This window comes from Protobothrops mucrosquamatus, unplaced genomic scaffold (genome assembly GCF_001527695.2).
Source record: "Protobothrops mucrosquamatus isolate PMUCROS unplaced genomic scaffold, P.Mucros_1.0 scaffold2697, whole genome shotgun sequence".
Lineage (NCBI taxonomy): Eukaryota > Metazoa > Chordata > Lepidosauria > Squamata > Viperidae > Protobothrops > Protobothrops mucrosquamatus.
Window position 1 is genome coordinate 40298 of NW_015388743.1, and position 23296 is coordinate 63593.

General features: G+C 39.1%; 1 protein-coding gene across 1 annotated transcript in view; it reads left to right on the plus strand.

Moving 5' to 3' along the window:
* Positions 1-23296, plus strand: part of TOGARAM2 (TOG array regulator of axonemal microtubules 2) — a 50750-nt gene that overhangs the window by 17906 nt on the left and 9548 nt on the right. Inside the window, exons 7-18 of the mRNA XM_015825585.1 lie at positions 296-345; positions 4207-4385; positions 6477-6633; positions 9066-9230; positions 9722-9863; positions 11324-11429; positions 16092-16327; positions 17506-17664; positions 17750-17867; positions 18254-18357; positions 21557-21755; positions 22753-22969. Of these exons, the coding sequence (XP_015681071.1) occupies positions 296-345; positions 4207-4385; positions 6477-6633; positions 9066-9230; positions 9722-9863; positions 11324-11429; positions 16092-16327; positions 17506-17664; positions 17750-17867; positions 18254-18357; positions 21557-21755; positions 22753-22969 (1832 nt within the window). The remainder of the gene's footprint in view (positions 1-295; positions 346-4206; positions 4386-6476; positions 6634-9065; positions 9231-9721; positions 9864-11323; positions 11430-16091; positions 16328-17505; positions 17665-17749; positions 17868-18253; positions 18358-21556; positions 21756-22752; positions 22970-23296) is intronic.

Sequence of the window (23296 nt, forward strand, 5' to 3'; positions counted from 1 at the left end):
ATAGTGCTTTACAGCCCTCTCTAAGTGGTTTACAGAGTCAGCATATTGCTCCCAACAATCTGGGTCCTCGTTTTACTGACCTCAGAAGGATGGAAGGCTGAGTCAACCTTGAGCCAGTCAGGATCGAACTCCTGGCAGTCAGTAAAGTTAGCCTGCAATACTCCATTCTAACCACTGCACCGCCACTGCTCTTTCTATCAATTAAGAGCCCCCTAAATTTTTATATTTATCTTTTCTTGTGAAAGAGTTTAATTTCCCTATTTTTTTCACTTCCCCCCACCCAATTGTCTTTAAGGTCATTGTCAGAGCCTGGTACTGGTGAAGACAACAGCCAAAAAACACTGGGTACGTACATATAGTAATTTATTTGAACTTAAACAATGGAAATTTCAGGGTAAGTTAAACGTGCTTCAAAGTAAGATTTTTGCAGTGGAGATGCCCTGTCTCATTCATGGAATTCTGGGCCGTTGATTAGGTAATTCTCTTATTTTTCCTTCTTTAGTGGGAAGGATGGACAACTCTGTTTTTTTTTAATTTAATATATAAAATACAAAGAAAAATAGAAATAGGAAATTAAGGGAAGGAAATGGAGAGGGGAAAAGAAGGTGTGAGGTACAAGGGAAAAAAGAAAAAAAAAGGCATTGACTTCCGACTCTTTTTAGCACAGTACAAGATAAAAACACTCCAGCCTCAACTTTTTGCTTTTACACATTAATATATAACTAGCCATTTCTATAACGACAAATCTATCTAATGGACAAAGTCAAAGTTTCAGAAGTGATATCCAAATAAAAAACATACTCAAATATATTCTACTCTTTGAATAGAATGATCAGTTTAACCATTCCTGTTTATCTTTCTTGTTGTGGAAATAGTATATATTTCTATTTGCACCTAATAATCTTTGTAACTATCGCCATGTTTATTAACAAATGTAATTATATTCTTTCAAATTTTTTGACCTTGCAAATTTTTCCCACCTTTTTTTTAAAATGTTAAACTTAAACACTTTTCTAGAATCAACACTTTCTAATGCATCTTTTTCTTTAACTTCTTAACATACAGGCTTTAAACGTCAGTATTAAGTTTAGCTCCCACCCTCCAAACTATCCTTATAGATTTTTTTTTTCTTTAAGGGTGGACAACTCTCAAACTCCTGATTGGTAGGCTCAGTCAGAACAGACTGTATGAAAATATTCAACTGTACCTTAATAAAAGGAAATTAAAAATGAAAATGATTTTATATGACTTTTTGTGGAAACATTCATGTATAGTAGTTTTTTTAATGACAATGTGAAAATGATACAAATGAGATTCTTAGAATTTTTCTGGATACTTTTCTACTTATGTTGTAGCCAGGAGTGGACCTGTTTCGTTTTTTCAAGGTTAGCCAAGATTGGCTGACTATTCCCATCTTCATCTTACCAAGATGAACACTAGGAATTTTTTATTTGTGTAATATCTTAATTTTATTTCTCCGTCTGAGCTACCTGACAAGATTTTTATGAGAACAGATCATGTATGCTACTTTGCACACTATGGAGGAAGGCAGTAGATAAATGTAAATGTTATAAATAAAAATTAATGAAGCTGAGAGAATCTATTTTTACTACCATGGTGCTGGGCATTGTATTATTGTACCAGCAATCATGAAACTATATTACTGATCTGCTGAACAGGAAAATGAAAGTGCTCCAGGCTGGAATGAATTAAACATACAAAAATATGTTATTGATTTTTAAACAACATTGTTGTATAAATTATGGTTGGCTTGAGTTCATTGTTTTTTTAAAGCAGATCCTTTTTAATTCTCACTGGTACAAAAAGCTCAGCTGGAGAGTCATCCCTTGTTGTGTGTTGAAATGAAATGTCACATTTTATCCTGGGGTGACTGCCTGGTCAAAAGTGTTAATTTCAAAGGGTAAAGCTGCTTGCCTTGATAATTATTCCATAGCGGAGATAGCTTGAAAACAAATTTATTGTAATAACTACTTTAAACTAGCTGTATTCTTTTATGATGCAATTTAATTTCTTTGCATCAAGAACAAGTATTTCAGCTGGATCCAAAATCTGGAGCTTAGATCCAGTATCTAGCAGTCAAAGATGTTAGAATGCATATCTAACATCTTTGCTGTTTTCACTAAACCATTCATATATGGGATACAGCATATGATACATTCACTGTATATGGGATACAGTAAGATAGCAAAGCAACCTTCTTGTTATTTTTGTCTGAGGTCTTTACAATTTTCTGTGGCTCTTATTCATTTATTCTTTTTTCTGTTTCTATCCTGATCTTAGGATAAAATAGAAATAGAATAGAATATAAATATTTATAAATTTATAAATCAATAAATAGAATATACAGTAAGTATAAAGGTCATTTAGGCCATCATTCAATCCCTGTTCAGTGCAGACTACAACAATAATACCAGAAAATCTTGGACAGCACTTAGAAAATCTGCACGTTGACAAAATTTCCACCTGTTAATTACAAAAGGCCACACAACTTGGGTCTGCACACATACTATGCTGATACAGTGCAACATCCTAGGTTCTTGGGAAGAACTCAGTGTTTATGAAGGCCAACACTGGCTAAAGAACTAGCAGCTGTGATTTCACATGTTTGTGTATATAACAACAACAACAACAACAATAATAATAATAGAATTATAACAGACAAGCTCCTGCCACATAACACTTACTAACACCATTAAGTAACTTTTACTTATTCTCCTACCTCACTTTGTTCCTCTTTGACTTATTTGTGCCTATTATAGGATCAGACTATGGGTCTGTCTAGCTCAGTGTTTCTCAACCTTGGCAATTTTAAGGCATGTGGACTTCAACTCCCAGAATTCCACAGCCAGCATTGCTGGCTGTGGAATTCTGGGAGTTGAAGTTCACATGCCTTAAAATTGTCAAGGTTGAGAAACACTGGTAGCTCGATAGGGTTGGTGCTCCCTGAGTGCAACTTCTTCCAAGATTTCAGATGAGTTGCCTTGGAATTGAGCCTGGAACTTGAGAACACACATGTCCTGCACATGAGCTCTGCCTAACCTGGAGAGGGTACTTCCTACTCTAACTTAGGTTGTGATGATCAGCCCAGGGAACAAATCATTATGTACTGCCAAGATAAAAACTTTCCTTATATAATTCATCTTGCCTGTTCTTGACAGAAGAATAGGAAAGAAGGAAAGAGGCTACAGTACTTATTCTTTATTTCAGGAGTTGAAGGGCAGGAGGGAGAGACAGAGAGAGAGAATATGGACAGGAGTGATTATCCACTGAAACTAACAGCGTTAGAAAGTGTGAACAGGTCACTCTGTGCCAAGGAAAGAAGCAAGTAGTTTATTTTAACCTTCCCATGGAGCTGATGGTTGGGATCTGTACATTTTTTAAATCCCAGGAAAAGCAACAGAAAGAAGTTTATGTCAATTTAGTAATGAAATTAGAGTAAACATATATGGCAACCCACCTCTGGTCAGCTGAAAGGTTCCATGCTTGTAGACATTTGCAAGTGAAAGAGTAGAGATGGAGGGATTCTTAATAATTCCCTCATCAGTGGCTGATAGTCATTGAGAGGCTATCCCAAAACTGTGAGTTGTTATTTAGGCTCCTTTGAAGATGGATTTAATGCTCTTCTGGAACTGCACCTCATCTGGGTCTGAAATGAGTCTATCCGCTGAAATGAGTCTATCTGCCAATACAGTATACAAAAAACTTGCACAAGGCAGATTGAGTTTTCACAGGTGATTAACCTGCCAGTCTAGCCCTCTGTCTTAACTCATTGTTCCCCCTAGTGCGGTCTATTCTGTGTTTAAGGAAAGTGATTTATGGATATTTTCATGCTGAGGTGAAGTTTGATAAGAGAAGATGGAAAGAAAGTCAGAGGAAACACCAATCTCTGACCTTAATGTTTCCTAAACTCCATAAATAAGAATAGCACCATTTACTGACATTGTGTTTGTGGCAGGATGAGGATCATCAACGGGGACAGTAAATTTTATACTGGTGTAGTGCTTTAACCTGTTTATGAACAAGAGCCCTTTAACTCCATCTGCAGTGAATGATTTAATTTTCTGGAATTCCCCTTGATTCTTTTCTTTGCTCTTGCAAACATTTTGCTTCACAAACACTTTTTAAAATTACAAATATAGTTACAGTCCACAGTAATATATTCCTTTTTTTTAATTGGCTTGTCAGAAACTGGATTGTCTGAACCTGCTTTCCAGAATGGCTTTCCTGCACCTTTAAAGATTGTTGGGGGATCACTGGCATCCTTACTGCCACCGGCCACCTCCTCCCTCTGTCTGACCAAGGAAGAAGGCTTGCATTCAAATCCTCACCTGTTAAAAGATGAATGGAAAGAGAGCAATGGAAGGGTATGTTTCCATTTCCATTGTTTTGCATTTTGGCATGAGGTGAATTTTAAGGTTGGTATTTAGCAAGAAGAAGTAAAGAAAATATTACAATAAGGACTCAAACTGGCATGATGGGATACTGGGGATGCTATTTGGAAGGTGGGCATAATAGCTGAGCTTGATAGGCTCTACTCTGCCATTTGCAAAGCTGGCATTATCAAGCAGTCAGTGAAGAATCTCTCTTGAGATACTGTCCTCAAGCTTTGGAAAGGAATTTCTGGCGGAGAAGAACTAAGGAGAGAGAGGGAATGGGGCCTAAGCCCAGAAGTGATACTGGCAACACAGGAGCTCAGCCATCAACACGAATGCTTCCCTCTCCAACAGAAAGGCAGTGATAATGAATTAAACAATGAAAAACCTAGTGGCTTCCTCACACTTCATTTTGCCCAATGATAGGGCTGGCCTTGGCTGGAATTCCATCCATCCATCTCTCCCTCCATCCATTTATCCATCCATCCTCCTTCCCTTCTATAAAGGCCTTTTTTTCAAGATCTCAAGGCAGTCTCTCTGCTCTATCTTTTCTCTCCACAAATTGCTCTTTGAAATATATCGTGCAGAAAAAGAGTCCCTGTCTCAAAATTAACCAGTGTGTATTCAGTGCAGAGGCTGGACTAAAAGCTAGATTTTTCCATGCCATTTCAGCATCTTTAGTACTACACTACCTTGTTTTTTTCAAAGATTTATCAAAAAGGCTTATAAATTGAGTCTCTTATGTATTGACTCTCAATACATAGATAGATAGATAGATAGGTAATAGTGGTAGGAATAAATTTGAGTCATTTGTTATTAATTACTGTGGAATATCAACAAAGTCTGTATGATATCCACATGCTCATACTCCACACATAGCAACAGCCATAAGAATGAAGGCATAATTTAAGTAAAGCATTGCATTTTATGGAATGCAAAAGAATACATGTCACATTGAAAATGTGTGATAATTATAATAAATGTGAAGTAGTGAATTGATGTTTGATACAAGCAATTTATGTTCAACGCAATGCTAAACTGATTAGGAAGGATATGTCCTAATACACTACAATCTACCACTTCCACTTTACCTGTCGCAGATCAAATCGTTTCTAATCAATTCAGCATTGTGCTTCTTAAGCTTTTCTATCTGGGGGGTTGAACAGCTTTAGGGTCAGTATGGGCTTAACATCAGCCCCAAACTAGCAGTATGTGTTAGTGATTTCATAAGAGATTGTTGCTATAAAAAAATTGCTGCAGGTCTTTTTTCTTGCTCTAATTTTTCTGATGTTGTACAACATCCCTTGATATTTTTTTCCTGATTGAATATTTGCCTCAGATTAAGCTTTATCTAGCAATTCCAACTTTGGGTAACAAATAATATGAGATATTGGGTAACAAATAATATGAGATAAGGGGAAAACAGGATTAGAGTTCCTTATGCTTTCCTTTGAAAAGCAGCTGGTGTGGTTTTATGAATATAACAAATTGGATTGATTCTGTATCATTAGGAACTGGGCTTTAATGCTTTTTCTCCTGCACCATTTCACTAATGTAAATTGGGCTCCTGGTCTCAAAGCTGCTGTTAAGCATGAAAGAAACTTCAGCAGGTACCTGTGTTACATATGGTGCATTTTCCCCTCTCTGCTTTGCAATTAGTTTCAGACTTAAATCAAGTATTAAATGGCTGGCATTCAAGTCTCTCCTAACAGCACTGCTCCCTCTTCCATCTTTATAGAAACTTGTAAAGATGCTCAGAGATCTACTGAGAGAATCTGCCATGTCATGATTCATGTCTAATGTGGCTTGAATCTCTCTTTTTAAAAACCCAACTTGAATTACACATGCTAAATTGATGGAACTTTCCATGGCTATCTATTCAGGTTGACTCCAATGAAAAATGAAGAGTGTGAAACTATCATTCACACTTGTAAAAGATTTATTTTGGGTTATAATAAATTAATAATGTAACAGATTAATCTGTCTCTTTGCTATTGTGTACAAGTTACTCTCTCTCTATATGCATCCGCACTCATACACATATACATTTGTATGAAGTGTGTATGCTTCTATTGTGTCCAGATTCATGTGACAATATCCAAGTCAGCGCAGGAGAAAATGCGTCAGAAGCAGCTAAAGGAGATAGAGTTCTTGCGTAAAGAAAAGGAAAAGGAGAAAGAGAGAGAAAAGGAAAGATCCACAAAAACCCAGGAACAACAGTCAAGGAATGCTCTGGATGGTATGTGATTACTGTAAAAGAAGGGGAAAATCTACTTTTGCAGATGGCTTATTTTGCCCAGTCACAGTACAAATGGTCTGGTGCCAAGTTTAAGGAGCCTACCCACTCCCCTCACCCCTGCGCTCATGGTGTCTTCTGGTAAACTTAAGATGGATTAAAATGGAGCCCTAGACAACAGTAGGAAAAGTAGGTCAAACAATCCAGCTCTTTTAGTAAGCAAAGTGTCTGATCGGTTTGATGTTGCAGTACCCAGCAGAACATTAGTGGGGAGTTATATTGGCAAATTAAAATTCTGATAGTAGTAGCTTTACACCACATTTTTTAAATAGTGCCAGCTAAAATGAACTTTTAAAAGATTTTTTTTAATTAAAACAACTATGTGCCAGTATTGGCCCCATTCATGCTGGGTTCTTTTCAGCAAGACCCAAGAAAGACATGTGAAATTTCTTCTGAGGAGTTTCCTTTATTTTTTTTTTCCACCTATGGACAGAAATTTTGCCAAGCTATAGCAACTGTTTGCATCACTATAAATGAGAATTGCTAGGGAGGCATTTTCTTAACTCTCTTTCTCGTGACCAGATTATCTAAACTTTGCTGTCTCTTTGCCCTTTGGAATTCAGCCCCTCCCTCAGTTCTCAATAGAGTTTTGCATAATCATAGATTCCCTTAGCAGTCAGAAAATTTAGCATACAAGATGAGGTTGAAGACTCCTAAAAATGTGGTAATTGATAATCTCAGAACTCTTTTTTCCTGAATTATGTCTTTGGGCTGAAATTAGATTCTGAAGGTTTGAGAATCTGTTTATGTAGGGTTGACATTAGATAAGATTGCCTTTACTCTGAATAAAAATGCCAGAAAAGAAGAAAAATTCATGACATCAGATATATTTCTATGGGTTTTATGTTTTAAACATAGAGAGTCCCTGCCAGGGACAATGTTGGATCTGATGTTATGTTTTGTCCGAACCACATATTTTAAAACAGCAACAGCAACTGTCTGTCCAGCAATATTATCTTCCCAGAAATCCAGAGTACACAACACTTTCAGATTGAAGGCTACCTTTGGCTTTTGTGTGACATAACGGGACTTGCATATATAAAACTATTGGGGTCCAGGATAAAAGCTATTTTTAATTTTACCCAAATTAAAATTACATTTAAATCAGTTAAATATAGTAACATAATCACTTTCCATGGATTTGCCCCTTCAAGCGCATTACAATTTTTAGTTTGCTGGCAACTTTGAAAGGTTCTCCAAGGGCCACTTGAACAGCTTTTGAGACCGTGGGTGTGTTTAGGACCACAAGGTGCACAACACTATTTAATTTCAACGCAATTATAGCACAGAGAAAATATTTTGTAGAAAGCATTTATCCGTTTTAAGTATATGTATGCTCTTAAGATGTAAAACTTTCAGAAAAGCATCAATGTTGCTTCCATGAACTATGCATTGTAAGTTTAGGGGCATTTGTAAGAACGTTTGGCAGTGCTCTCTGCTGCAGCAAGGAAAGATACATTCTGCCAAATCCAGACCCTTCTGCCTGGTCATTTTTTTATTTTGCTTTTTTTGCTGACAGAATTAGGAGGAAAAGGGTTGTTTTTTTTTTGAGTGCAATTGCTCAGTGTGATGTTTTTTTAAAGTGGGCCTTTGAAACCAACCAGTATACGTGGAATGAAGATTATCCTATTGAGCTATCATTTTTAGTTAATACACTGATTAATTCAACTTAAAAAAAACCTTCTGCTTGATTAAGACAGCATCCCTGATTAATTAGGTAGCTGCTTTTCTATTTCCTTTCTTCAAAATCTGAAACATTTTACTTTTTGGTTCACATGAAAAAGAATGCCAGAGTGATAAGTGTATGCATAATTTAAAACTATTGAGTTATTTTGTGTGCAAATGTTGAATTATTGTTGAAGTTCTTTCAGAAGGGAGTAGGCAGAAAGGAGTGAACCAATTTGCCGCAATGACATGAAGCAAGGCAGACAAACTAGACTTACCCCTTGGACCGGGGAAAGATACCAAAAGGTGGCTAGAAAATGCTTACATGGGAAATTGTATTTTTAATGCTGACATTGAAGCAAATCCCTTGTCAAAAAATGGAATCAAGGTGATACGTATTAAAAAAATCTCTACTTTTTTTTTGATGAGTTTATATTAACAAGTACATACAGTAAAGATTAATGTGTGGCTTGGTGTGTCCGAAGGTGATACGATCATAAGCAGTTGAATGTTTTTGGATATTTTTAAAATAAAAAATTTATAACACTGGAATATTAATGAGGATAGTAAAATAGTCTTGATCATTTATTAATGTGAACATCCATTGGTCCAACAGTGAAGTGGATGAATTGTTTTATCCTTCCATGGTACGTTCTGGCAGATGTTTCTTCCTTCATCCTTCACTGACCTCCTTAAATTACTTTCTGCAGGATCCGGTTGGCTTCACCACAATGGAGCCACCCCTGTTACTCTCCACCTGAGCAACCCTTGCAGAGCTTCTGTAGGGATGGCCTTAAGGAAACGAGTGAACAGGCCCTCGTTGCCCAGCATCCCTGTTATCAGCCAAGACAGCAATTTCCTGAGACATGCATCAGGTGTGACATAAAATTTTTGCCAGCTTCTTATATGTACCTCTTTTGCTTTTGCCATAATGTTAACTGGAAAGGACTTCGTCGATGTCATATATTTGTTCTGTAGGAAAAAGTTATAAAGAAGGTGCCTGCACTATACATTATAATATTAGATGACTCCATGACAGCAGTGCTGTCTCTCACTGGGTGAGAAGAGCCATTGTGAGGATGTACCTGTAGCCTGAGTTGCTGAGATATGTTTGCTGCTTTGTTGGCATACAATGGCAGCTCCATATTTGAGTCTTAAGTGGTTTCTTTCACACCTCGTAAACAATCATGGAGGAAGGACCTGGGAGGAAAGACTTGGAAGGAAAAGATGTGCATTTTCTGACTCTACTTCTGACTCTTCTTCTTCTTCCAGAACCCAGAGTATTCTTCTTCATGTTTTCAGTAGGATGTGACTTGGATATACTGTATATTGATAATAACACCTGAGTGTAATTTTATGTTTACAGCTAATTCCCTGCCAGCAAATCTCCAACACTCTCCAGAATGGGAAGAGGGCCTTGTAAGTACGGATGCCTTTGAGATAAGACCCTTGTCTCATCCAGAACACGAATTAATCGAGGCTCTCAAGTGGCTCAGCAGCAATGATTGGTAAGGAAAGGAAGAACACTACTTTCTGGGCTGTGTGAAAGTCTGTGACGTCAAGATCTAGTGCAGGATGTACATTGTCCAGAAAGAACTGCAAATGGCCACCAAATGTTAATATTTGTCATGTATTCATAAAGGAAGGTTGGGTAGGAAGTGTAATACAACCATGTATCATTTCAAAAAAGGAAATATGTTCAGAATGGGGGAAATGGAAAAAAAGACAATGGGAAAAGGTGGCAATGTTCTCAGATATATGGGTTTCCCCCAAATCACACAATTATAATGCCTGTGTGATGAGAAGGCTATGGGGCTTGCAATCTTCACTCCCTGTGCCCAGGAAGAAAGGCAGCGTGGGCAGATTTACAACTTCCCCCCCAATATGAATTCCCAATAGCAGGAATTCATGCCTCATTCCGCCTCATTGTGATTTCCTTTCCACGATGGTACCTTACAGTCACTGCCCACAACTCTGTGGCTCTTCTGAGAGTTGGCTTTGCCATGCACTATGGCCAGTTGATGTTGCATGGCTAGCTTTTTTTAAAAAAAAAATCACAAAAAGCCAATTCAAGGAGAAAAAAACCCAAGAAAGATGGATGGGTTCTATGTAATTGTAATTTTTAGTGCTCTCTCACAGAGCAACTGGTGGGGCTAGTCATTTTAGGAGAAGAAGATGCTGAGGCGGAGACATCTATAGAAGGTATAAAAGTCAAATTGGTGCCACCACTGCATGGCAGGGCCCTGCCCCCATTTTTTGCCAAATGTTGCATGTGCAATGCATATTTAAAAAGAGCTGGGCTTAAAGTGCACAGCTGCCCTTCTCTCCCCCCCCCATGCTCCTCCTGAGGATACCCACAGTGCGCCATGTAATATGAACATGCAGCTAAATTTGGAAGGCCAGGGCCAGTTGTAAATATAGGTAATGAATAACATCAGACAAGCTACTGTATCTGAGAGAATAAAAATTCCTTCAGAATTTTTCAGAAGCATTGTCCAAATGAAGAGCATGAAAAGCAAATAAATATTAAATGAAGAGCATGAAGAGCAAATAAATATTAAAAACAGCATTTAAAAAAAACCCAACAGATTAAAAGCTTTCTTTTCTGGAGGGGGGCACCTCTGCTGCATTGGTCTCAGCCTTTTCCAAGAATGGAGCCTGTTATGCAGAACTAGTAGATAAACCACCTTCTCTTATTCAGCTTAATTTGCAGGGGATCTTGTATGGTATATACACCATGTACACTGGTGATAAAACATTTTCCCTCCAGTAGTTCTGAAATCCACTGTGTAGGAGAACTTCAGAGTCTTTACTTTTCTACAGTTCTGCCGAGTTACTTTTGTGATATATCTCATTTTCACAGTCTTACCCAGTATGAGAAATGAGATTTCTGCAAAATGCCAGGTGAGACTAATGGTTTCTCTTCTCTTTTTTCTCTTTTTCCATCTTTCTGATAACTGCCTCTCAGGCACCTGAAGGAGAAAGGACTCCTCAACATCATATGCTTGGCTACCTGCCATTCAGAAGTTCTGCAGGGTAGACTTCATGACGTTTGCTTGGCAGCTACAAAGGAGGTGGGAAACGAATATTTAACATATGTCCAATCAATCTTCTCTTGGTGGATTACCTGATGCTTTCCAATCTGTTTCCATTTAGTCAGTATGTCTCCAAGTAGCTTTTATACTTTTGTGCACCTGTGTGTCTGCACAATGTGTGCTATTTATATTTATTTATACTAAGAAAAAAGTTAATAAACTTTTTATTATCTTCAGGGTGGGAATAAAATTACAGGAAAACAAGGTATATAAAGTAATCACATGTGCTCATATCTGCATTTGTTTAGAAAAATACGCTTTAAGAGAATGTATAATTTATTCTGATGAGGAGAAGGATAGGGGAGCAAAAGAGGGAGAGAATGGAGCAGAATGAAATGTGGACAATCCATGGTTTCCAGCAGAAGATCCCAGGGCTCTGCCTCTACCATTGCAAAGTGACAGGGGCTGGAACTCAGAGGTACAGTTTTCGGTGGCCATGCCAGGCTAGAAACTAGGCAACTGTGAGTTATAGTCCAGTTTAAATATGAAGCCAGCTGGAGGACCTTGAGGCTCTCTCTTAGCCTTAGGAAGGATGCAAGGGCAAACTCCTTCTGAAAATATTGCCAAGATAAGTGCAGGGACTTGTCCGAGCAGTTGCCCTGACTTGAAGGTACCCAAATAAATAATAAATAAAATGTAAGAATCTAAATGTCTGGATCAGCAGTTCTCAACCTATGGGTCGCGACCCCATTTGGAGTCGAACAACCATTTCACGGGGGTCGCCAAACAACGCAGTCTGCCATTTTCCCCCCCGCCATTTTTTCCCCTTTTCCTTAGCTGTGCTACTCCCTCTTATTCTATTGGCTTTTGAAAGCCAATAGAATAGACTCTATTCAAGAGACTCTATTCTATTGGCGTTCGAAAGCCAATAGAATCTATTGGCTTTTGAAAGCCAATAGAATAGATTCTCTTTAAAAGAGTCTAATTCTATTGGCTTTGAAAGCCAATAGGAATTGTCCAGGCTGTCTCTGCCCTGCTGAGCCCGCCAAAAGTCCCAGTCTGCAAACGGTGCTGCAAATTGTCTGCAGCTAAGGCGAGCTTTCTGGACGTTTCCACCCCTCCCTGCTGAGCAACTCCTAAATGTAAGTAAAAGAGGGCCAGGGGTGGGAGGTGGGAGGCCGGCGGGCGCAGGGAGGGTTGCTGGCGCGCGTGGGGCCCAGCGGGTGCCTTACCTCCTTTGGGCTGGGCCAGCTGGTGGCCCAGCCGGTGGTCGCCCTGCGCCCTCGCTGCCGCGTGCCATGGCCGCCCAGGAGCGCCTGGGTCTGCCTGCCACTGCACCGAACATGCGGTGGCCAAGGTAAGGCAAGCGGAGCAGTGGCGGGCGCAGGGAGGGTTGCTGGTGCGTGTGGGGCCCGGCGGGTGCTTACCTCCCTTGGGCTGGGCCAGCTGGTGGCCCAGCCGGTGGTCGCCCTGCGTCGTCGCTGCCACTTGCCGTGGCCGCCCAGGAGCGCCTGGGTCTGCCTGGCACTGCACCGAACATGCGGTGGCCAAGGTAAGGCTAGCGGAGCAGCGGCAGGCGCAGGGAGGGTTGCTGGCATGCGTGGGACCCGGCAGGTGCTTACCTCCCTTCGGCTGGGCCAGCTGGTGGCCCAGCCGGTGGTCACCCTGCGTCATCGCTGCCGCTTGCCATGGCCGCCCAGGAGCGCCTGGGCTTGCCTGCCTCCGCACCAAACAGGCGTCTTGCTCTGCGATTGCCGGCTCCGCACAAAAGTTTCTTTTTCTTTCCTTTTCTTTTCTAAATTCTACCCCCCTTTCTCCCCCTCTCCTGTCCCCTCTCCCATTCTTTTCTCTCCTCTCCTTCCCGGTGGCGAGATTCGGCCGGCTGAGGGGGTTGCTCTAGCTCGAGCAGGAGAGCCATCTCTATGCTCCTGGGTCACGTGGGTGCATGTGTGTGGGTCACGTGTGGGTCACGTGGGTGCGTGTGTGTGGGTCACGTGTGGTCACGTGGGTGCATGGGGTCGCGGCATTAGGAAGGTTGAGAACCACTGGTCTGGATCATTCATGTTGACTATAAAAGACATAAAACGATACTTAGGAGAAGGAGAATTCTTCTGCTTATGTGTATTTGAAACTGAATGAGGAGCAAATTTTATATTCATTTGTATATATACAATCAAATGTGTGAAATCATAAATTCTTATGCATTAAATAAATCTATTCTTACATATACTGTATATTTATGTCATGTTGTATAGTTACATTCTGCATGTGTACTCTGGTAACTAATCTATTGTGTATCAAAATTAAAGTTTGATCAAAAGTAGTGGAAAGTTCTCAAATGTTGTCTTGTCAAATGCCTTGCTACTGAAAGTTATCCAAGGTTACCATCAAACCATTCCTTCATAAACTTGGCTTGTACACAATGCTGAAGGATAATGGCATTTATTTGGTTTTTTGCTTGGAATCATAGCATGCTACAGTGCTATGAAAATGATATGTCTTGGGCCATCATGATGTAAAGCCTGGTTTTTCATATTTACATCCAGATATTGCCAGGATATTTAAATAATATAGTTTGCAAAGCAATGTTGTGATGCAAGTTATATTATTTGTCCCCTCCCCTGGTAGAAGCTCATGCTTAGAGTGATATATGAACTCATTTATTATGGCTTAGTATTAAGACGCTAATGAATTTGATTAAACAATGCCATCTCTCAGGACCTAGGAAGATGCCTTTTCTGTCTCAGCAGCTGTGCTTTGAATAGCATTTCTCTGGAGAGCCATATGGCTCCCACCTAATGGTATTTAGAAAGTCATTAAAAACTTGAGTTTCCTCTCAGATCTTAGTATAGAACGGTGGTTGTTGTTGCCACCCAGAGTAATTTAGAATTGGGTAGCCTCTAAACTGAATGAATGAATGAATGAATGAATGAATGAATGAATGAATGAATGTATGAATGAATGAATGAAATTTTTGTATATAGTCATAGATTTCCAGGCCTACTGTGCCTTAACTACAAACGTCTTAATTCTCTCTATTATGCTGCAAGATTATTGGTAGCTCAATATTGGAAGATGGATTGTTTGCCTACTGTAGAAGATTGGTCGCTTAAAGTGTCAAATTTAGCGGAAATGGCTAAGATTTCCGCTTATTTGAAGGATCAGTCATATGAAAGATATATTTTGGTTTGGAGAAGATGAATAGATTATATTCAGAAAAAATATGGGACTGAAAAGTTCCATTTGGCTTTTGGGTAAATTTGAGAATATTGTTATTGTTAATAGTTTATTAAATGTTTATAGGTAAATTAATATTTTATAATAGTTTGTATGATTTTATTATAATTTTGAGTAGTAGTTTTGTTTAATAATTAAGTTGTTTATTTTTTTTGTTGTGTTTTATTTTAACTTATCTAAATTTATTTTAAAAGGGAGTTAAAGTGTGTTATAGATTTGGTTATATAATCAGTTGGTTAATGTTATTTAGATTATGATTAATATTTATAACCCCATGAACAGCTCTGGGGAGTAGGGGGGGATGGGGGTTGGAGGGGTAGGTAAGGGGGATTTACAATGTAAATTTTATAAAACTTTTAATAAAAAAAAATTCTCTCTATTATACCAATGGAATTTCACTGATTTTTATCGTTTTACCATGGAAAAGGGAAATAATACCTAAATTACATAGACCAATCCAGTACTTGCATTTTCCATTTCCCCAAACTTAAATACTGTTTGGCCTTCTTATAAAACTCATATTGTATGTTGAGATCTAGCTAGTTCCTGCATTCCTGGGAGTTAATTTCATGGACTTTCTGTTTACTGTATTTGACCGCTTGATGGTGAAGTTTTATTGCTCTCATTTTAAACCCTTCTAATAAAAAGCAAGAGGTAAACAATGTCACAAGCCAATTCCGCACTTGTTCATTGTTTGCACAGCTGATAGGCTGCTATCAGCAGAGTTTTCAAAGGCCATTATGCTTCCTCTCCAGGCAAATATTGGGAAACCATTGGCATATTTTTTTTCTATAATTGTAATAAACTCAGACTCTATTCAGGAGTTTAAAAAGTGTTAGTCAAGACAAAGGCAAGGCAGGATCTGGTTGTCAGATGGAATATAGCAATAAAAGTTTTCTATTTCTTCTTTCAAGGAATACTGTAGACCTGGGAGCTTATAATAGCTTTTTGGGCAAGTACATATAATCCCTTGGTACACGTTCTCATGGAACTTGGAAAATATACTGTAAAAATTTGTGCAATAAATTTCTGTATGTAGAAGTAAGATATAGAAGTAGGAGAAAAGTAAGAGCCAGTTTGGTGCAGTGATTATGGTGCTGGCCTAGAAACTAGGAGATTGTGATTTATAGCCTTATCTGTAGCCAGCTAGGTGACCTTGAGTCAGTCACTCTTTCTCAGCCCACTTTCACCTCACAGAGTTATTGTTATGGGAGAAATACAAGGAAAAAGTACTATGTATTTTTGCTGCCTTGAGTTACTTATAAAGTAACAAAAGTGGGATAAAAATTTAATAAGTAAATAAAATAAGAGATACTAGTTTTAGATATATAATCCATGGATTTTGCATATTGCTGAATTTTGGAGTCTTTATTTGGATAAGAAAATAGCCCTGTATTGATTCTCTGGCTGTTGTTCTTTACCATTTGCAAAAGTAAATACTATCACATGACTTTCTTTTATCAGGTTAGCAACTTACGATCTAAAGTATCTAGGTTTGCTATTGGGACACTTGCTGAATTGTTCAAAGCTATGAAGAAGCACATGGATCAAGAGGTTGAGGAGATTTCTCGAGTCCTGCTTCAGAAGGCAGGTGATACTAGTGAATTCATCCAGAAAGCAGCTGACCAGTCCCTGGGGATCATGGCACAGAGTGTGACTCCATCGCGAGCAATGACAGCCCTCATGGCCAACGGAGTGAAGTATGTACAATGCCTTTTAATCTGCAATCTCAATCCTTGCTGGTCTGTGGGCATGAGCAGTAAGTGCTAGCATTTACAAAAAATAATATTGCTGGAGGAGATAATTTCATACCTCTGAATTATTACAGTAATTTGGGAAAATGTATAACCCTTCAGATGTAGCTGACTATAGCTCCTAGCATTCCTCACTATTGAACGTGATGAAGGGAGACACTGAATGTTATAGTTTAGCGGTACCTAGGATGCAAAAGTTTTCCTATCCCTGCAAAAGGATGGCTGAATTTTTCTGTATGAACCTACAAGTGGAAACCAGAAATGTGGCTTAGCATTCAGTTCTTTGCTCCTATGCTTATTCCATTTGCCCATGAAATGGAGTAGCAGAGAAAAATCAGAAAGAACACTATTTGTTGTTGTTGTTAATTGTGAAGTCGTGTCCAACCCATCACGACCCCATGGACAACGTTCCTCCAGGCCTTCCTGTCCTCTACCATCTTCTGGAGTCCATTTAAGTTCACGACTACTGCTTCAGTGACTCCATCCAGCCACCTCATTCTCTGTCGTCCCCTTCTTCTATTGCCCTCGATCTTTCCCAGCATTAGGTTCTTCTCCAGTGAGTCCTTCCTTCTCATTAGGTGGCCAAAGTATTTGAGTTTCAACTTCAGGATCTGGCCTTCTAAAGAGCAGTCAGGGTTGATCTCTTCTAGGACTGACCGGTTTGAACGCCTTGAAGGGACTCGCAGGAGTCTTCTCCAGCACCATAGTTCAAAGGCCTCAATTCTTTGTCGCTCAGCCTTTCTTATGGTCCAACTTTCACAGCCATACATTGCAACTGGGAAAACCATGCCCTTGACTATACACACTTTTGTTGGCAGGGTGATGTCTCTGCTTTTTAGTATGCTGTCTAGATTTGCCATAGCTTTCCTCCCCAAAAGAACACTATGCAACCCTGTAAATTAAGGTGGAAATTTCCTTTGTCATCATGATGGACTGTGTCTCCTTTCCTTTGGGAAAGTACTTTCCCATTCATACTCAAGATGCTGTAGGATAAATGAAGTAGGTGTTGTTGATCAAGGTGAGCTAGAAGAACTGTTGCTATCAGCCCACACCTTGGCAGGTTTCTACTTGGCATGGAGACAAAATGTGCCCTGTTTCTGACAGCTGTGATCATTTTGTTGCAGCCACCGAAACCCCCTCATTCGAAAATGTGCTGCTGGACACTTACTGACAGTCATGGAACAAATTGGGGCTGAGAAACTACTCTCGGGCAATCGGGAGAGTACGGAGTTATTAGTGCAGACATTAGTGAAGATGGCTCAGGATTGCCATCAAGACACAAGGTAACAGCAGGAAGTGCCGTCCCCTCAATGAAGACGGAATTTTATTGTCCAGTGATCTTAATAAGAGTTCCTTTTACTCCACTAGGTGTTATGGCCGGAAGATGCTGAACATGCTTATGTGTCATTCAAAATTTGATGGGTATTTGAAACAAAATGTACCATCACATGACCTGCGGGATGTCATGGCTGCAATTAAACAAAAAGTAAGTATGGAAGCCCAGGGACAACCTTGGAAATGCGTAAATTAAAAAGGGAATCAGAAGATCTGATACTGTACATGGACATTGAGTGAACAATTGAGTATGTTTCAGAAATGACATAAAAAACTAATATACCACTAGCATTCACTTATAGCAGTAAAAACATTATTTCCTTAAGTCTGCTTTATTAAATACACCCCAACTGGCAGAGTTCACATAGCTTAATACATTCACCATGGTTTCCAAGCCACAATGGCTGGTTTTGTATAATATTCTTAGTCCAAATCAGCCAAATGGTTTAACATGAAGTATAAATCAGTTGGCAAGAAAAGGTGGGTATTTGTAATTGACCAGAATGTTAAAATGACTGTGTGACTTTATCTGTGTAGGGGACAGAAGATTCAGCCTCCCAAGCAACTTCTGCCAAAAGTTACCGAGGATCAAAGAATGGCAGTTTGACAATCTCACTGGACAGCCTGTCTTCGGGTGAAGGGTATGTCGGGAAGCATCATTTGCTTCTATGATTAGCTGGATTTTGAAAAAACACAGAGCATGTCACTGGGAGACATGCTGTATTTTTTTTAAAAAAAAGCTCAGGTGCTGTTATATTCTACATGCATGTTGGGAGACCAGAGTCAAGAGAAAAGCTTGTTCCTTTTCTGTCGCCTTTCCTTTGCTGTTGTTTTAAGCACAATTCATTTGCTTGAGATGCTTGATGTTTTTCTCATAGTTTATGCCATTGCTGAAAACTCTTAATTTAGGAAAGAAGACTGATATGTGAAAACTTTTGTCTGCCCTCTAGAACAGGGCTCTTCGAACTTGGCAACTTTAAGACTTAAACATGTCTGGACAAAGAATTCTGGGAGCTGAAGCCCACAAGTTTTAAAGTTGCCAAGTTTGGAGATCCCTAGAACAGAGCTTCTGCATCCAGACAGCACACCTTCAAGTAGCCTTTAGATGTCAGTGAAGCTTTATTTGACTGTGACTCTTTGCTGCCCTTTGATAAGCACCCAGACTTATTGTATATAGGGTGCTAATCCTCTTCTCTTTTCTCTAGAATGCGTATAAGTTTTCTTGAAAGTCTGCCATCTCAGAGAAGCAAATTGCCAGCTGAATTTACCATTTGTCTTCCCACTCTAGCTGCAGAGAGAGCTTGATGGCTTGGGGAGAATGTTTTGGAAATACACACTGCCTGTTTGCCCTTTGCTGCAGAGCTCCACACCTGGTGGAAGCCATCTCTCTTGGCACTGAGTGAGCGACATCCTCTGGATGGCATTGCCTGGGGCATGAAATTACAAATTTTAGCAATTAGCAGGACTAGTAGCAATAACAGAGCAGCAAGGAATAAAGAAAAGCAGGATATGTTTTACAGAAAGAGAGAGAGGGAAATTGCTAATTCATAACTGAGGAAGAATTTTGGAAACTTTTTAGATTCTGTGTTTTTAATCATTTGAAATCATTTGCACAACCAAGAGTAGAGTTTTCTTCTTTTCTCTGTTCTCCAGACTTACTGTTCAAATTTACAGCTTTTTCTCTGTGGACTCCCTTTCTTTTTACCCCCATTTTCTTTGTATAATTCACACTCTTATTGTTGTTATGGGCTGGATATGAGTTCTTCAGCCTCTTCCAGAAGGCTAAAAGGATACTTTATAAAAAAAAAAAAGTATGAGAAAAGGGACATATAATGGACAGATAAGAGACAGTCCTGTGTGGAGAGGTAGAATCCATTAAGTCATAATAATTTCTGTCTTCAGCTTTTATATTCACCACGTTTATCTGAGAACTCAGGCTGAGCACCTACAACTTTTTAATGCTATTTTGGTCTCTGACAAAAGGAATAGGATGCCTGATCCTATATTAAGTCAAGGGGACAAACAGATATGTTTGAAGGAGATATGACTGGATGTACTTGTGCCCTTGATTGGTCACTCTGTGGTGAAGATAGAGCTGTTGCAGCATGTTTCCCTCTGCAAGGCAGAAATCAGATTAGATTGGAACATCTCTAGACTTTGAATATATCCAGGCCATTATTTGGCCATGCCTTACAAAAACCCCATCCTATCAAAACAATTTCAGATTGTTAACACCTCAGTATAGGTGACAGAATTCCTTACCAGCTTAAAGATGTTGATGGTGAGATCTTTATTTAAGAAGCTTCTTCAACCTATTGCAGCAATCACAGGTCATTGTTCAATATTCCATGTTTAACTGAGCTGAAGGAGAAGGCTGGCCGTCACATTTTTGACTCTCTCTTTTCTCAAATAGGTCTGGAAAAGTTAGGTTTAATTCAGGACCTAAACCGTATGTCTATAGAAACCAGTGAAACTATTTTCTAGACACGTTTCACTCTCTGCCCTTCTCTCAGGGGTAATTATAAAGACCTAGAGAGTGTAGTGGACAAACATGTTAATAGAAAAAGTTCGGTCTTTGTTGGAGATGTCAATTTATGGAGATTCCACTCTTGTCACTTTTGGTGGCTTTTGAAAATGGCATAGGCAAACATCAGTTCCATCTTTTGGAATTATTCTATAGATTCCTGTTATGAGTCTTTATTATTTATTTATTAATTATTGCTTATGAAACCCTTGGGTAGGATCATATGTAGGTTTGGAAACTTTTATCAGAACTATGCTGATGATATTGATCTGTACTTGACCTTTTCTAGAAATTCAGGGCTGACTTCTCAAGAACCTGTAAGGGACTGAATGGGAAAGAATAAAACTAAGCTGAATTCATCCAAGATGGAATTGCTGTCATTTCTATGGGACAGTCTTTAGGATTCATATGATATGCTTGTTTTGGATGAAACAAGTTCACAATATAAAGTCCTCCTGAATCTAGTGTGCACACTGGAAACACAGAAGATCTGTGCCAAAAGTATTCTTTTATCAGCTTTCGTTGATAAACCAGTTGTGTCCCTACCAGTGGAAGAATTATTTGCATCAGTTACATAATGATCTCAAATTTGATTTAGGGTAATGCATTTTGGAGGGGCATTTTGGAAATTGCAATTAGCCCTGAGTATAGTGGGCAAATTGAAGTTTCTCAAAAAGCATCCCTATATTGAAATACCTACTCTTCATGTCAGTTTATTTCTAAGACTAATTAAAACACTTACCTTGTTGTGGAAAATCTTACACAAGTTTAAGTCCATGAAACTTATAGCACTGCTTGCTTTTCTATAATCTGCCCTACACCCTCAGGACTTTTGCAGATCTCATTATAGTTGTGTCAAACATCAACATCTCTCCCAGTTATCTGGGAAAGGAGGCTTTTGACAAGCCACCATTTGCCAATTTAGAGTGTTTAGAGGTTTTTTTTTAATGTTACTAATGTATTGCCTTGTTTTTAATTGCATATATAGTTTTTAATACCATAATTAGCTTGATCTTTTATATGCTGCTCAGAATCACTGAGAAATTAGTGGCTATACACTTGTAAACTCAAGGAAATAAATTAAAAGAATCTCATCTCCAGCTTTTCCTAATTTACCGTACTATTCTGAAGTTGATTCAGAGTCTTCCATCTTGCATCTGGAATGACTCACGAAGGTTAAGTGAACATTGTTTAACTTGCATGGTATATTTGGCACACCAAAAATAGTGTTTCCTTTCAGGGCTTGATAAAATTATTTACTGTAATATCATATGTTTCAGAAATATGGTGAAAAGCTGTTCACTTTTCAATTCCAGGTCTACCATGGATGTTCTTAATTTCTCGCAACCTGCAGCTCGTGGCTCCTCACTTCGCAGTGTAGAAATAATGGAGCAGCTGAAGGAGTTGAACAAACAGCTTGGGGCCAAGGAATTTCAGATACGAATAGATGGAATAGCCTTACTAATGGACCATTGCAAGAAGAACCCACACTTTGTCTCGTCAAATATTGTGCAGGTATTCATTATGAATATCAGTAACCCTAATTAAAACATAAATATTTATTAAAGTTGCAAGGGCAATACCATCCTAGCATCCAGCCAGATGAATTAATTTTACTCTTTTTTTTTTTTTTACTTTTCTCCAATTTATTATTTGTTATGAAGAATTCTTTATAATAGTTGGGGCACATGGACTCTCCTTGTTGGAGATCCAGTTTTGCTTTTTCTTGTTAACTGTTAAAACAACAGGAGTAGAAGCAGTTCTGCTTTCATCTCATGGAGAGACTGATACTATTAGTCCGTCAATTTAAAACTGCTTCCCATAGGAACATTAGAATATTTCCTCTACCTCTTGTTTCCCACCTTGAAGGTAGACAACTTAGAAAGGGAGCTTTCTTTCATACCATATAACATCCTTAATGACCAAGTTATCCTATTATGTCTTAAACCAGCTGTTCTCAACCTATGGGTCGCGACCCCATTTGGGCCGATCGACCATTTCACGGGGGTTGCCAAGCAAGGCTGTCCGCCATTTTTTCCCCCTTTTCTGGCAGGTGCCTTACCTCCCTTGAGCTGGGCCAGCTGGTGGTCGGCCTGCTAGGTCTCTCCCGCTTGCCAGCTACGCCTTGGCCGGCGCAGGGGGCGGAACCACGCATGCGTGGCGCTCCTGGGCAGGGAAAGTCCTCGACTTACAACCGGCTGGGTAGTCCTCGACTTACGACCGGTTTAATCGTCGACTTACGACCGGTTTAGTCTTCGACGTACGACCAGTTTAGTCCTCGACTTACGATCGGTTGGGGATCGCGGCATTAAAAAGGTTGAGAACCACTGCCTTAAACATTAACAGTTCTACTTCCACATCTAAATGTGAGCCTTGGTGAATGAATTGGAGGGTGGTTTGATTTGTTGCAAATGACCTCTATTAACACTCGATAAATGAGGGTGAATTCCCACGTTTTCTGTGTTTGATATTTATGGTAGAATTTACTTGCTTATTTTCTTAATGTTAACAGATTTTTGATACTTTTACACTGAGGCTTCAGGATTCCAACAAGAAGGTGAACCAGTATGCATTAGAATCAGTTGTCACCATGATTCCACTGCTTAAGAATGGCTTTGTTCCAGTCCTGTTCTCTGTGGTGACTATAGTGATGGACAACTTAAACTCAAAGAATTCTGGGATTTACAGTGCGGCAATAAAAGTTCTGGACACAATGATTACTTATTTAGGTAATGGTTATCTACTTGCCAGATATGTCTATTTTTGTGTTTGCTGTTATATCATATCTTTCAGCCCACCAGATAAAAAGACTTACAGAATTTTAAAGAAAGCAGACTGTGAATGTGCTAAGTTAATGCATAGTTTTGGGGTCATACTTCTTTTGAGTTACAAATTACATTCAAAGTCTCTCAAACTGCAGATCTCAGTATATAAGTGCATTTGATTTAACATATAAGTTTAGGAAATCTCCCCACAATTTTAGTTAACAGTGGTAGAATAGCTCTCTCTCTCTCTCTCTCTCTCTCTCTCTCTCTCTCTCTCTCTCTCTCTCTCTC